The sequence below is a fragment of the Myotis brandtii genome, unplaced genomic scaffold (genome assembly GCF_000412655.1).
Source record: "Myotis brandtii unplaced genomic scaffold, ASM41265v1 scaffold532, whole genome shotgun sequence".
Taxonomy (NCBI): domain Eukaryota; kingdom Metazoa; phylum Chordata; class Mammalia; order Chiroptera; family Vespertilionidae; genus Myotis; species Myotis brandtii.
Window position 1 is genome coordinate 1019756 of NW_005369955.1, and position 11730 is coordinate 1031485.

The following is an 11730-nucleotide window of genomic DNA, read 5'->3' on the forward strand; positions in this document are numbered from 1 at the left end:
TTTCTCCGCAGCCCCTCCTGCCTCTGACCCCAGATCCCGCCTTGTGCTCAGGTTGGGCTGCAAGTGAGGCACTCAGGGCCAGAGCAGGGCTGTGCTAGGCGGGAGTGAGGGACACCCAGGGCTACACGAGGCCAGAACGCAAGCTGAACCCCTCCATCCGCCGTCTCCACCCGCCAAACCCCCTCTCTGCTCCTCACCTGGGCACCCCTGACCCCTGAGAGGCCTGGGCCTGAGAACAAGGGGAGGCCTGGGGCTGCCCCCCCCTGTGTCTAAGTTACCGACCACGTTTAAAAAGTGTTCCGGGGAAGATGCTCCGCTGCCCTAAGCAGGGGTCTGGGAGGCAGGTCCGTGTTTGGAATCCTCTGGCCCTTTAAGTGGCAGGCAGGGTCACGGTGCCCAGGGGAGCCACACCTGGCCCAGCCCCCTGCTCCTTGCACCGCCCGTGCCATCGGTCCTGCACCTGGGGGCCTCCCGGGCACGTGGGAGGGCACCTGCCATGAGATGCAGATCAGCTCCCTCCAGGACCCACACACAGCTGCCTCCCAGCCGGGCCTCTGACTCCCCCGCAGGAGGCAGGTCAGCGGCGAGGCTGTGTCCTAGGAAGCAGGCCTGGGCTGGGGCTGCAAGTCCTCAGAGATGGAGCAGGTGCAGGTGGGTGTCCCACGGGAGCCCCTGGGGAGTGGCCCTCCTCCCAGTGTGTGCACCTCCCCCTCCCCTCCCCCAGGCCCCAGCCCCTTCTCAGTGACAGCCCTGCTGTCCCAGCTGCATTTGTCAGGGAAGGCGCAGGGCGCCCAGCTGTTCCTCATTGACATCTGGCCGTGACTCCCACCAGTCCCCGCAGGAATGCAGCCAGTGGCCACTCCAGGACCCACCTCCACCAGCCCTCGGGAGGGGAGAGCAAACGAGGGGCAGGGCTGGCCGGCCCCCTGGACCAGTGGAGGGTCCCTGGCCTTGCTGCCGAGGCATTAGAGGGCAGCGCCTGGCCCCTGCCTGCTGAGGGGGGCGGGCGGTTAGGTATCCTGTCCCTGGGGCCTGCCTTTGCCACTGGTGTTCTGATTCTAGGGACGCGACCCCGAGCCTGGATACAGATATGTCTGGTCCCAGGCCACATGCTAATGGAGAGAATGTGGCCACGACTAGAAAAAATAAATAGCACCGTATCTTGTTTGCCCATCTCCCCTGAGAACCACAGGCTGCTGGCGGAGGCAGGGATGCCCCCCCTCCCCAGGCCTATTGGGCTTTGCAGCCAGTCCTGTTTTTCTGAGGCTGAGGGAGGGGGGATGGTTTGTGGCCACAGGGTGACTTAGGGACAGCGCTGCCCCCAGCAGCCCGGCCTTGTCACGGCGTTTCTTCCCTTCTCTCCCCACCTGGACTGCAGTGTCCGCTCCAGAGGGCAGGGGAGTGGCTCGTCAGCCCTCCTGTGGGTGCATTTGCCATCTGATCACAATCCGTCCGCGTGGGACCCGTTGTGTGGGATCCATCCTCGTGGGAAGAAGGAGGTTCTCCCTCCCTGCAGGTGTGCCCCGCCGTCCTCCCACCTCGGGCCCTGCCCCTTATGATGAAGTCCTTGGGGGTGCCCCTCCCCGTGATCCTCGGGAGCTCGGGGTTCGTGGTGACCGAGGGCAGACTGGGTGCCATGACCTTTCCCTCAGCAGCCCGGGCCTCGGTGAGAAAGGACCGGAGAAAAAGGGGGACCGTTGTGAGGCTGTGGTGGCTTGAGACCGAGTCTGGCTCACTTGCTCTCTCTGAACTAAGCCCTGTAGGACCCGGAGGGCGGCCATTAAGAGTGGATTGTGTTCCTGAATTGAGCAAACGCCCAGAGGGTTTAAAACACAGCCGGTGCCCACACAAGCATCGCAGGGTCACTCCCTAGCCCGGAGCCCACGGGACAGAGAGAGAGTGGGAGGAAGCTGAGAGGGGCTTGTGCACAGGGAGCTGCTGAGATGACCTGACCGCCGGGGGCCGTGAGCGTGAGCGGAGCGTTTGCACCAGACAGAAGGCAAAGCTCTGCGGGCAGAGTTCGGCCCCGGGAGACACACGCCATCATCCCGTGGACTCGGACCTCCTCGCTCCCTGTTCTCCTGTCCACCTGCCTCCTCCTCGGCCACTTCCTCTTCGTCTCCCCAGCAGGAATGTTGGCGGCGGGACTGAGTTTGGAGACTCCTCTCTCTCGTCCCCTCCCAAGACCTTAGCACTGGCCACTGTCCCGGCAAAGCCAGGAGCCCTTCCCACAGGAGGTCCCTGCAGTCTCTGGTGACACCTGCTGGTGCCTGGCCCCTGGGACACTCCCCCGGAGGGAAAGGGGGCCCAGGGCCCCGGGACATTGGAAATCACACGGTACCCGCCCCTGCGCTCTGCCCGGCCTCCAGAGCACACCTTGCACCTGGGCACGCCATCTCTTCATGGCCCTGAGCTCCACACCCCGCCTGGGTGAGGCCCAGACTGCCCCTGCGCCAGCACCTCCCCACCCTCTCCTCCCCCCTCAGCCGGGTGACAGGGGGCTTCCCTCCCCGCCCCTCCCTCCTCAGGGCTCTGCTCTGGCTGGGATGCGGCTGCACCCTGCTGCCTGCTTGCTCTTCCCCTGCTGGTTCGCGCCCCTGGTAGCTCTCCGCTCCAGTGTGGCTCAGCCCAGAGCTTTTCCCAGACCCGCGGGTCTGAGTGGGTCCTGGCCCCACACCCAGCGCCCTTCACGTGGCCACGGATTTCATCCACAGCCCTGACCCCGTGGCGACCAGCTGGCTTCTCTGTGTCTGTCTCTGTTCGTTCTCTGCCCCCTTTGGCACGTGAGCGCCAGTAAGTGGGCAGGGCCACCTCGACTGCGCGTTTGCATGTTTTCTCCTCATGCCAGACGCATGTGCCAGGCACTGGGCACATATGTGTTGTCTGAATAAATGAATGGATGAATGAGCATGTATTAGATGCCAGGTGTCCTGCCAACAACTTCCTGTCCTCTATCCCATTTAACCTTGAGGATGACCTTGGATGGGGAAAAATTCCCACAAATGTTTACACCTATTTCTGGGTCTGGACACAGACATGGAAGGGGAAGCTGACATGGTCTAGGTGAGGCCTGCAGGCCCAGACCTCCTCCTCCCCCCGCCAATGCGACCCCGCGCCCCCCTCTCCTGTTTCAGCCTCAGTTTCCACCGGGGAGCAGGCGCGTGCCGGGGCTGGGAGACAGACATGGCCCTTGTCACTGTTTCCTTTCACGTTCCCATCACAAGCCATGTCAGGAAGGGCTCAGCTCTGTCCAAGCCCCGCCCACAGGCCTCGCCCACCAGCTCCTCCTGAGGTCCTGGATATGTGACCTGGCTCATGCTCGCAGCTGTCAGCAGGTCCAGAGGGACATGTCTTTCTAGCAATTTCTTGTCACTGTCCAGCAGGCTGCCTCTGAAACACACCAACATTCCCCCAACCTGACCACACCCTCCCTCTAGCCTATAGCTGAGGGTCGCAGTCCATCAGCCAGGGGACATGGGGCCGCTGGGGGGCGGCGGTGCGATGCCCTTCAACCTAGAAGGGAGCCGCAGGCCAGGAATCTCCGGGAGGTCCTAGGACAGGAGGTGGCAGTGCCACCTGACCTTGGGTGGTCTTTTCCTCTCGCTCGGTCCACACCATGACCCTGGGGCACAGCCACTGGCAGCCTTTGATCTTCTGCAGCCTGACAACCTCTGTATTCACCTGTGAAGGGTGAATACCTGCCCTGCAGGGCTGGGGCAGGACTAAATGAGAACTGTGTGCGACCTGGGACAGTGGAGCTGTCCACGGCTGGCTGTGTGTTGTTGTATTTGCACGCAGGCTGCTTTCCAATGCCAGCTGTGTGGGTAGGATAACGACCCAGTGCTCGATGCCCAAGCCCCAGGGCCTGGGTTCAATTCTTGCCTCTGCCACTCGCTAGCTGTGTGATGTTGGATGAGTCTCTTAACCTCTCTGAGCGCCAGCTTCTGCCCTCGTGCTCGGAGGTTCTTATGGCTCCAATGAGACCTCTTTCCACTCCTCTTGGGGAGGGCACTGCTGGGGGCAGGGGAGGCTTAGCTGGAGACGTTCGGAGATTGGGAGGAGCATGTGGTGCGTTGAAACATCTAAGTGGCTTTCACGAGAGAGAACGGGGACCTGTTTTGGGGTTGGGGCCAGCGACGGGCAGGCGGGTGTGTTTGCAGTCTGCCCACCCCGGGGCTCCCAGCTCCGCGTAAGTGGGCACACGCGGGCCCGACTCAGAGAGCACCCGGCTTCTGTCGGCTCAGGTGAGCAAGCCCCTCTACAGTCAGGGCCGTTCAGAGGCAAAGGGGCTCTCAGGAGGCCACGAGCTGGCTGTCTGTCCGTGCAGGCTTCAGAGACAGACAGACTTGGGGCCCCACGCGCTGGGTGACCTTGGGCAGGTGACCTTGGAGAGACTGCGGGGCGGTGGGGCCAGCATCTGACTGTACCATTTGCTAGCCTGTGGCCTTGGGCGATCTGCTTCCTCACTTCCCTCTGGCTTTCTTTCCGCTTCTGTGAACAGGAGCACCTATCGTGCGAGGCTGCAGGGAGGGTTGGCTTAATCGGCAGCTGGTGCAAGCAGGCTGTCTGCATGTCTGTCTGCTGGTCCCGAGGCCACTCCACCCCCAGCAGGACAGACACGGTCCCCAGTGCCGGGATTGTAATGATTGTTCATATCATCCCTGGCCCGGGGCCTGCCTCGGCGTCTGGGGCTCTACCGAGTGGGAATGTGTGGATGTTTCCTGGCCGGCAGGGAGCCGCGGAGGAGCTGTGCCCTGCATCTGCCGGCGTCTGATTCACCACTTCCCTCCTCCGCCTCTTCCCTGCCCACTTGCAATGTCCTCATCTTGTCTGTGGTGAGCTGCCCTCAGCAGCGGCTGCCGTGAGGTGACGGATGGGCAGCGATTGCTTCCTCTCCCTACACCCGGCCCACAGGCTCCGCTCCCTGCCTCCCCTGGTCCTGCCCATCTGATCTCCTGGTCTGGGGCCACCTTCTCTGCGCCCAGATTCTAGAGGCAGGTAGACCTTTATTTAGATTCAGACACTCCTTTTTTCTCACTGGAGACACCCTTGGCTGAGAGCCAGGGCCTCCGGCTGTGTGTTCTCCAGACAGAACCGTGGGTGTGTCGCGCAAAGCAGGAGGACATCAGAGACCATTTTGTGCAAACCTTCCTTCTCCCCGAATGCGCAAACCCCTGCCTCCCCTTTGCCATGTGGTAAACTGAGGACGAGTTGAAGCGTTTCCCCAGAGAAACCGCAGTGAGTTCCTGGTGAGTCCCCTGGGGCGGCAGCTCTGCTCGGCCCGAGTCTGGCCTCTGTGGAAGGCTCCGGGGAAACAGAACCCGACCGTGGGAGGCGAGAGCCGGTTTCTCTCCAGGCGTCTAGGACGCTCTACTTACCCAGAGACCGAGGGGAACGCATGTCAGGGGAGGCAATGAGGGATGCAGTCAGCCGGGTCCTCTCGTGCTTTCAAGGAGGAAAATGCCCCCTAACGGGAACTGACTGCAGGCGCATTTTGATTCTTGCGAACCGACCCGGTCCTCAATCCCGAGCTGCCTCCTCTGTGGATCCGTTACCCGATCAGCCCATATTCACTGGGATGATGAAGGCGGCATAGTCTGTCGGGAACCACTTAACCGGAGAAGCAATGGACCTGTTCTCACCACCCCCAGTGCCTGTCCTCGGGCCTGGGGAGGAGCGGTGGCCCTCAACCCTCCCACCTGGCTCACCCCAGCCTGCAGGTTTGGAGCACACTCAATCGCAAGTAGAGAAAACCCAGCTGCAGTGGCTTAGACAAACGGAAGTTCACGTTCCCTCTGCTTTTCACCTTGGCCAGGGGTTTAGAGTCTTTCTCCCTTCAGTTCTTCTAGCCCTTAATCCCCCAGACATGGCAGCCAGCCTTCAAAGGAGGAGGGAGGGGAAATAAACTTGCCCAAATCTCCCACCTGTCTACCCCTTACGTTGGGAAGAGCCAGTGTTCTTTAAGAAGCCACTCCTCTCCCAACCAACGCAAACGTCTGTTACTCATTCCCTCGTCCAGAATGGGTCACATCGCGTCCCTAGCTGCAAGGGAGGCTGGAAAGACGGGGAGTTGGCGTCACTGTAATAGTCTGAGACCAGCCGGCCGCAGCTTTTCTCCTTGGGCCGAGAACGCTGCCATTCGGCACAAAAGTGACGTTCTTTCAGCCAGGAAGGCGCTGGGACACGATGCTAGGCCGACCGCTCAGGGAGTCTCCGCCCTCACGCAGGAGTCCTTAGCCCGTGAGCTCTTCTCACTGGCTCATCCGCATGGCGAGGAAGCCCATGCCTGGAAGGGGGCCCAGCCACCGCTCGGCGTTTCCTTCTCAGTCAGGTGTCACTGTCACTTCTGTTCTGCGTGGGCTCCACACCTGTCCCCACCTGGGGCTGTGGGGACCGTGTAGCTAGAGTTGGACTGAGATCCAGCCGGGTCTGCAGACTCCCATCACGGGGAGACAGACAGGAGCACCAGTGCCTTCCGCATGGCACCCCAGCCCTGGGACACGGGCGGGGAGAGGGCCTCCTCACCCAGAGAGGGGGACAGAGCAAAGCCGGGGGTGGGGGTAGGGGTGGGGGACTCCAGGCCAGGAAGACTCTCAGAGCTTGGGCAGGAGGAGGGGCTGAGAAGCAAGGAGACACGGATGGTGTCGCAGCAGCTCAGATGCTTTCTTGTGCTGTCACCTCAGTCGGCCCACGGGGCCCTGGAGGCAGGGACGGTGGCTTATCTGTTATCCCTCTTGTGTGTCCCCAGAAGTACCCCAGTGCCTGGACCGTATCTGCAGCCCTATAAGTGTTTAGTTAGAATAAATGCGTTAATGTGGAAATAAATAGATCATTACCCAGGCCATGGAAATCTCTCGGCCAAAGGGATAGAATTACAGGCTGAGAGGGACTGTGGAAGCCAAGCAGGTGAGCCTGGGGGCCCCACAGGCCGGGGAGCTGCTGGACGGGGTATTCTGGGAGCCATGTGTCCTGACTGAGCGGAGTCAGCTATAAATTGCCCGGAAGCCTCTCAGGCTTAGTGATGTCCCCAAAGGGGTGGCAGCTGGCGTGGGGAGTCTGGCTCCCCAGAGTGGCCTGGCCAAGTGCTGACGCTGCGGGGAGACTATTTTTTTCTGCCTTTGGGGCCTTCGGCCTGTCCCTGTCCGCTGGGGCTCGGGAATCAGGCTGTCCCCTGGGATAGCTGCGGAGACCGGGCTCAGTGGCTCTGCCCCCCTCCTGAGCCCCAGCCACCAGCCCTGGGGTTCGCTCATAATCAAGGCTAGAACCTCCGAGTCAACTCATTTCAGATGACGCACGCTCCCCAGCCAGTCACTCTGGCCGGCTGCCGAAGTTAAAGCCATCGGTCGCCACCCCACAGCTGCCACCATCCTGGGTGGAGCCGTCTAAATATCACCCAGCGCCTGCCTCCTCCCTCGGACCGGGTCCTCGACAGACAGCTCGGTGCTGGGTCCAGAATACCTTCTGCCATGGGGCTCGTCAAACCCCCTGGTGCTTTTTAGGATCAGCATTAAAAATAGCTCCTCCCGCCCTAGCTTGTTCGGCTCAGTGGATAGAGCGTGGGCTTGAGGACTGAAGGGTCCCGGGTTCAATTCCGGGCAAGGGCAGGTACCTTGGTTGCAGGCTTGATCCCTGGCTCTGGTCAGGGTGTGTGCAGGAGGCCACCAATCAGTGTCTCTCTCTCTCTCTCTGTCTCTCCCCCTCCCTTCCGCTCTCTGTAAACATCAATGGAAAAATATCCTCGGTGAGGATTAGCAAAAATAAAAATGAAAGAATAGCTCCTTCCAAATCAGGAAATGACCTCACTCATTCCCCTCACTGCTGGGGCAAGGGGCCCCACGCCTGCCCCACCCTCGAACGTGTGTGCCCCAAAGGTGAGGAGAGGGCATTGCGCGTGGAGCTGATGGGATGCGGATGTGCCTAGCGACGTGTGGTTATAACAATAACGCCTGTGACCAGGTTGCTTCATGGGCGGGGTGTCCATACTAAGCCGCCTCAGGGGCTCAGAGGGGCCTCCCCGCAGCCCAGTCCTGTCCTGGGCATGGTCTCGCCCCATCCTCAGTGCAGCTCCAGGACACGCGTGTGCTCGGGAGGGCCTCCCACGTTACCGACCCGCACACCCAGACCGAGAGCTTGGGAGGCGGGGAGGGGAGCCCACACTGGGACCCAGGCCTCTCGAGTTCAGAGTGGGTGCCTCTGGGATTTATAGGGCAACTACAGAGCCCTTTTTCCTTCCAGCCTTTTCCTTTTAAGCGAGGAATCATGAGGACGCTTATGGATACCCTATCATGAAGCATGTTTTACTGCATGGCTTGCCCTGCTGCCTTCGTACGGCCCAGCAGTTTTGCATTCTCCTGGATTTGCACCTGCAGCTCCTTAAGGTGCATAAGAGGCACCTTCTGGTGGCTCCCTGGCACAGAGGACCAGGTCAGGGGCGCCTGCTGACTTGGATTTTCACGTCCAAGTGTACGCCTTTCTCGGGGAGGCTCCCTCTGCGGCGTCTGTACGTCTGTCTCAGCCTTCCTGCTCCTTCAGGGGAACCTCCAGCCTCGCTTCCCAGGGAGGCCCCTGCCCTCCCCACGCTGGGCCGGGCCAGGAGACGGCTTTGTGCCCAGAGCCCCCAGCACCCATGCCCTTTCCTGCCCCGTGTCACCTGTCCATCCTGGGTTTGGCGTCTGCCTTCCTCTCATGGCAGACCCTCTGGGCTCCTCCCGGGTGGGGATGGGGCCTCCTTCACATGTGCATCTGCTCCAGGCACTGGACCCCTCCATGCAGTGAGATGGGGGATCCGAGTGGACCCCTCCATGTAGTGAGATGGGGGATCCGAGTGGACCCCTCCATGCAGTGAGATGGGGGATCCGAGTGGACCCCACATGCTGTGAGATCGGGGTGGGGGGATCCGTGTGAGATCACGTTCCCAGAGGGACTGTGGCTACCATGGGCTCACTGGCCTCTCTGTTGCTCTTGCTTCTCAGACGTGCTGTGCCCCAGCGTCCGCGTGGAAGGACATCGCTTTAAGCACACCAACGGCGGGACCAGGGAAATCACAGGTGAGAGGAAGCGGCCCCCACGCGTGCCCGCCCGCCGCAGTACTTGCTGGACCTGCGCCCGACTCTCCCCGATGCAGGGCGGCCTCGCCCTCCTGGGCCCGGGCCTGTCTTTAACCAAAGACCCGCTAGGATGGTCTGAACTGTGCCGGTGGCCAGACCCTTCCACAGACTGCCTGCCCGTCAGGAAGTGCTCGTTTCCCCGGGCTGGTGACCTGTGGGGGTCACTGGGTGGTGCGGGCGCTGGAATGAGCGGTGACCCAGCTGTGCATGAGTAAGCGGGATTGGCAGGGCCAGCGGGAGGGAATGACGCAGGCGCTGGGAGTGAAGGGGCGGGCGAGTCACAGTTGTAAATGTGTGAGTGAATCGATGGTGAGAGCACGAAGGGACAGGGGACCAAGCCTCTCCTCAGAGGCTGTCTCTGGTGACGGGTGCTGGGCCAGGCGACGGGTGCTGGGCCAGGCGGGCGTGGCTCAGGTGGCTGCCCATCATCCTGATAAGGACTAGCTCTGTTTCCTCCTCCCTGCGGCCCGGTGTCCTGCCTGCAAAGCACTTTAAGGCCTGACCTCAGGCACTTTTCTCCCCCCGGCCACCATGCCTGGGGTCCAGTTCTGGCCCATGTGTGATGTCCACGGGTCAGGCTCCCCTCCAGGCAGTGAGCGGGGGACGTTCAGGACAGGGTGCTATGCAGGCGCTGCCAGTCCCCGCCCCATCCCAGGACCTGCCAGGTCAGGGGCTGCTGCTGGGGACTCAGAGGTGCCAGCCCCGCCTCTTGGGCCTGGGGGCTGTTGAGAGAATGGGGGTGGGTGGGCGTGCTGCCTGGGAGCACTGGGCGGAGAGGGAGGGGCTAGCAGTCCTCAGGAGCAGCCCCCAACAGTGACTGTTTTCCTTTAATATATTTTTGTTGATTTCAGAGAGGAAGGGAGAGGGAGAGGGGGAGAGAGAAACATCAGTGATGAGAGAGGATCATTGATGGCTGCCTCCTGCACGCCCCACACTGGGGATCGAGCCCGCACCCCGGGCAGGTGCCTCCACTGGGAATCGAATGGTGATCTCTTGGTTCATAAGTCACTGCTCAACCACTGAGCCACACTGGCCGGGCCAGCCAGTGCCCATTGATGTTGAGACCCCTTGGGCCCCATTTCCAGTTCCCCGTTGGATCCAGCTGCAGGCACAGCCCCACACTCTTACCAGCTGCTTCCTTCCCTGCCCCGCCCCCACTGCCCCGCCAGCACCTCCTAACCTCCAGCACCCGGTTCCTGCTCGGTGCCCAGGAGGTGCCAGCACCATCTGCTTTCTTTGTCCGACTCATGAAATGACTCAGCCTGTTCGCCTTGTTAACTCGATTACCTTCAAGTGAATGTGTTCACAGCTGAGTCACTGCCCATTGGGGGACACTGCTGGCCACCCCCGCTGACTGCCCTGGTCCTCCGTCCCCAGCCGGGCTCTCACGGCACCCGGTCTCGGTGGGAGGCCCGGCGCCTGCCCCGGCCCCGCACCTTTTCCTGGGACGGGAATTGCAAGGGGAGCTGGACCTCTCCTCACTCACTGCTGTGCTTGCTCCCGAGTATGTCCCTGCAGGGGTTCCCCCGCGGAGCCCCGTCGCTCCCGGGGCGGGGGGCCGGCTGCCTCTGCGGAGCGAGGGGCTGCTCCTTGGTCCCCGTGCTCCTCTCTCCAAACTCACCCCACTCCCGCCATGAGCGCTCCCAGTGCTCAGGTTCCACACCTGCCCTTACACTCCCGCCTGCCCACAGGGTTTGACCTGATGAATCTGTTCCGCGTGAAGGACGTCCTGGGGCAGCGAGAGGACGGGGCGCAGAGCTCCTACGTCCGGATGGGGTCCTTCCCCGTGGTGCAGAGGACAGAGTGAGTGCTCCCTCTCCTCTGCGGCGGGGCTTGTGGGAGGACGAGGCCAGGCCACTGGCTTCCTGCAGACAGTCGCCATTAATGCCCTTTCCCATCCTCATTGTCATAACTTTTCCTTGTTTTTCCATATATATATATATATTAGTGCAGTGGTGGCGAACCTTTTGAGCTCGGCGTGTCAGCATTTTGAAAAACCCTAACTTAACTCTGGTGCCGTGTCACATATAGAAATTTTTTGATATTTGCAACCATAGTAAAACAAGGACTTATATTTTTGATATTTATTTTATATATTTAAATGCCATTTAACAAAGAAAAATCAACCAAAAAAATGAGTTCACGTGTCACCTCTGACACGCGTGTCATAGGTTCGCCATCACTGTACTAGTGTGTGTGTGTGTGTGTGTGTGTGTATATATCTCCTAAGAAAAGCCTTAGTTCTTTTCTCTGTAGACATAGAAAAATAGAAACAGATGTAGATATAGTATAGGTAGCTATAGGCATAAATATATAGATAGAATAATGTATAGCATATAGAGATGTATCTCTGTATACACATCCACACACACGTGTGTGTTCTTTCAAAGGTATAAGAAGAAAATGTGTTTAGACAACAGCAGCAGACTAGTTGGACTCATGAATAACACAGAGAAAGTGAGGGAGTGAACTTTGGCTGCGGAGCCCGTGTGTGCGGATGGAGGGGAAGTCCAGGCCATGGCCCCAGCGTCCCTGGATCCCGAGGAGGCCCAGGCGCTGAGCCCAGCGCTGCTGCCCGTGCCCGGTGTGGCCTGGGAAACCAGCTCAGACAGGGATTGGAACA

General features: G+C 60.7%; 1 protein-coding gene across 1 annotated transcript in view; it reads left to right on the forward strand.

The window, feature by feature from the left end:
• The window catches only part of COL22A1 (collagen, type XXII, alpha 1), a 127911-nt gene that overhangs the window by 18768 nt on the left and 97413 nt on the right, over window positions 1–11730 (forward strand). The window contains exons 5-6 of the mRNA XM_014549017.1: window positions 8973–9047; window positions 10799–10910. Of these exons, the coding sequence (XP_014404503.1) occupies window positions 8973–9047; window positions 10799–10910 (187 nt within the window). The remainder of the gene's footprint in view (window positions 1–8972; window positions 9048–10798; window positions 10911–11730) is intronic.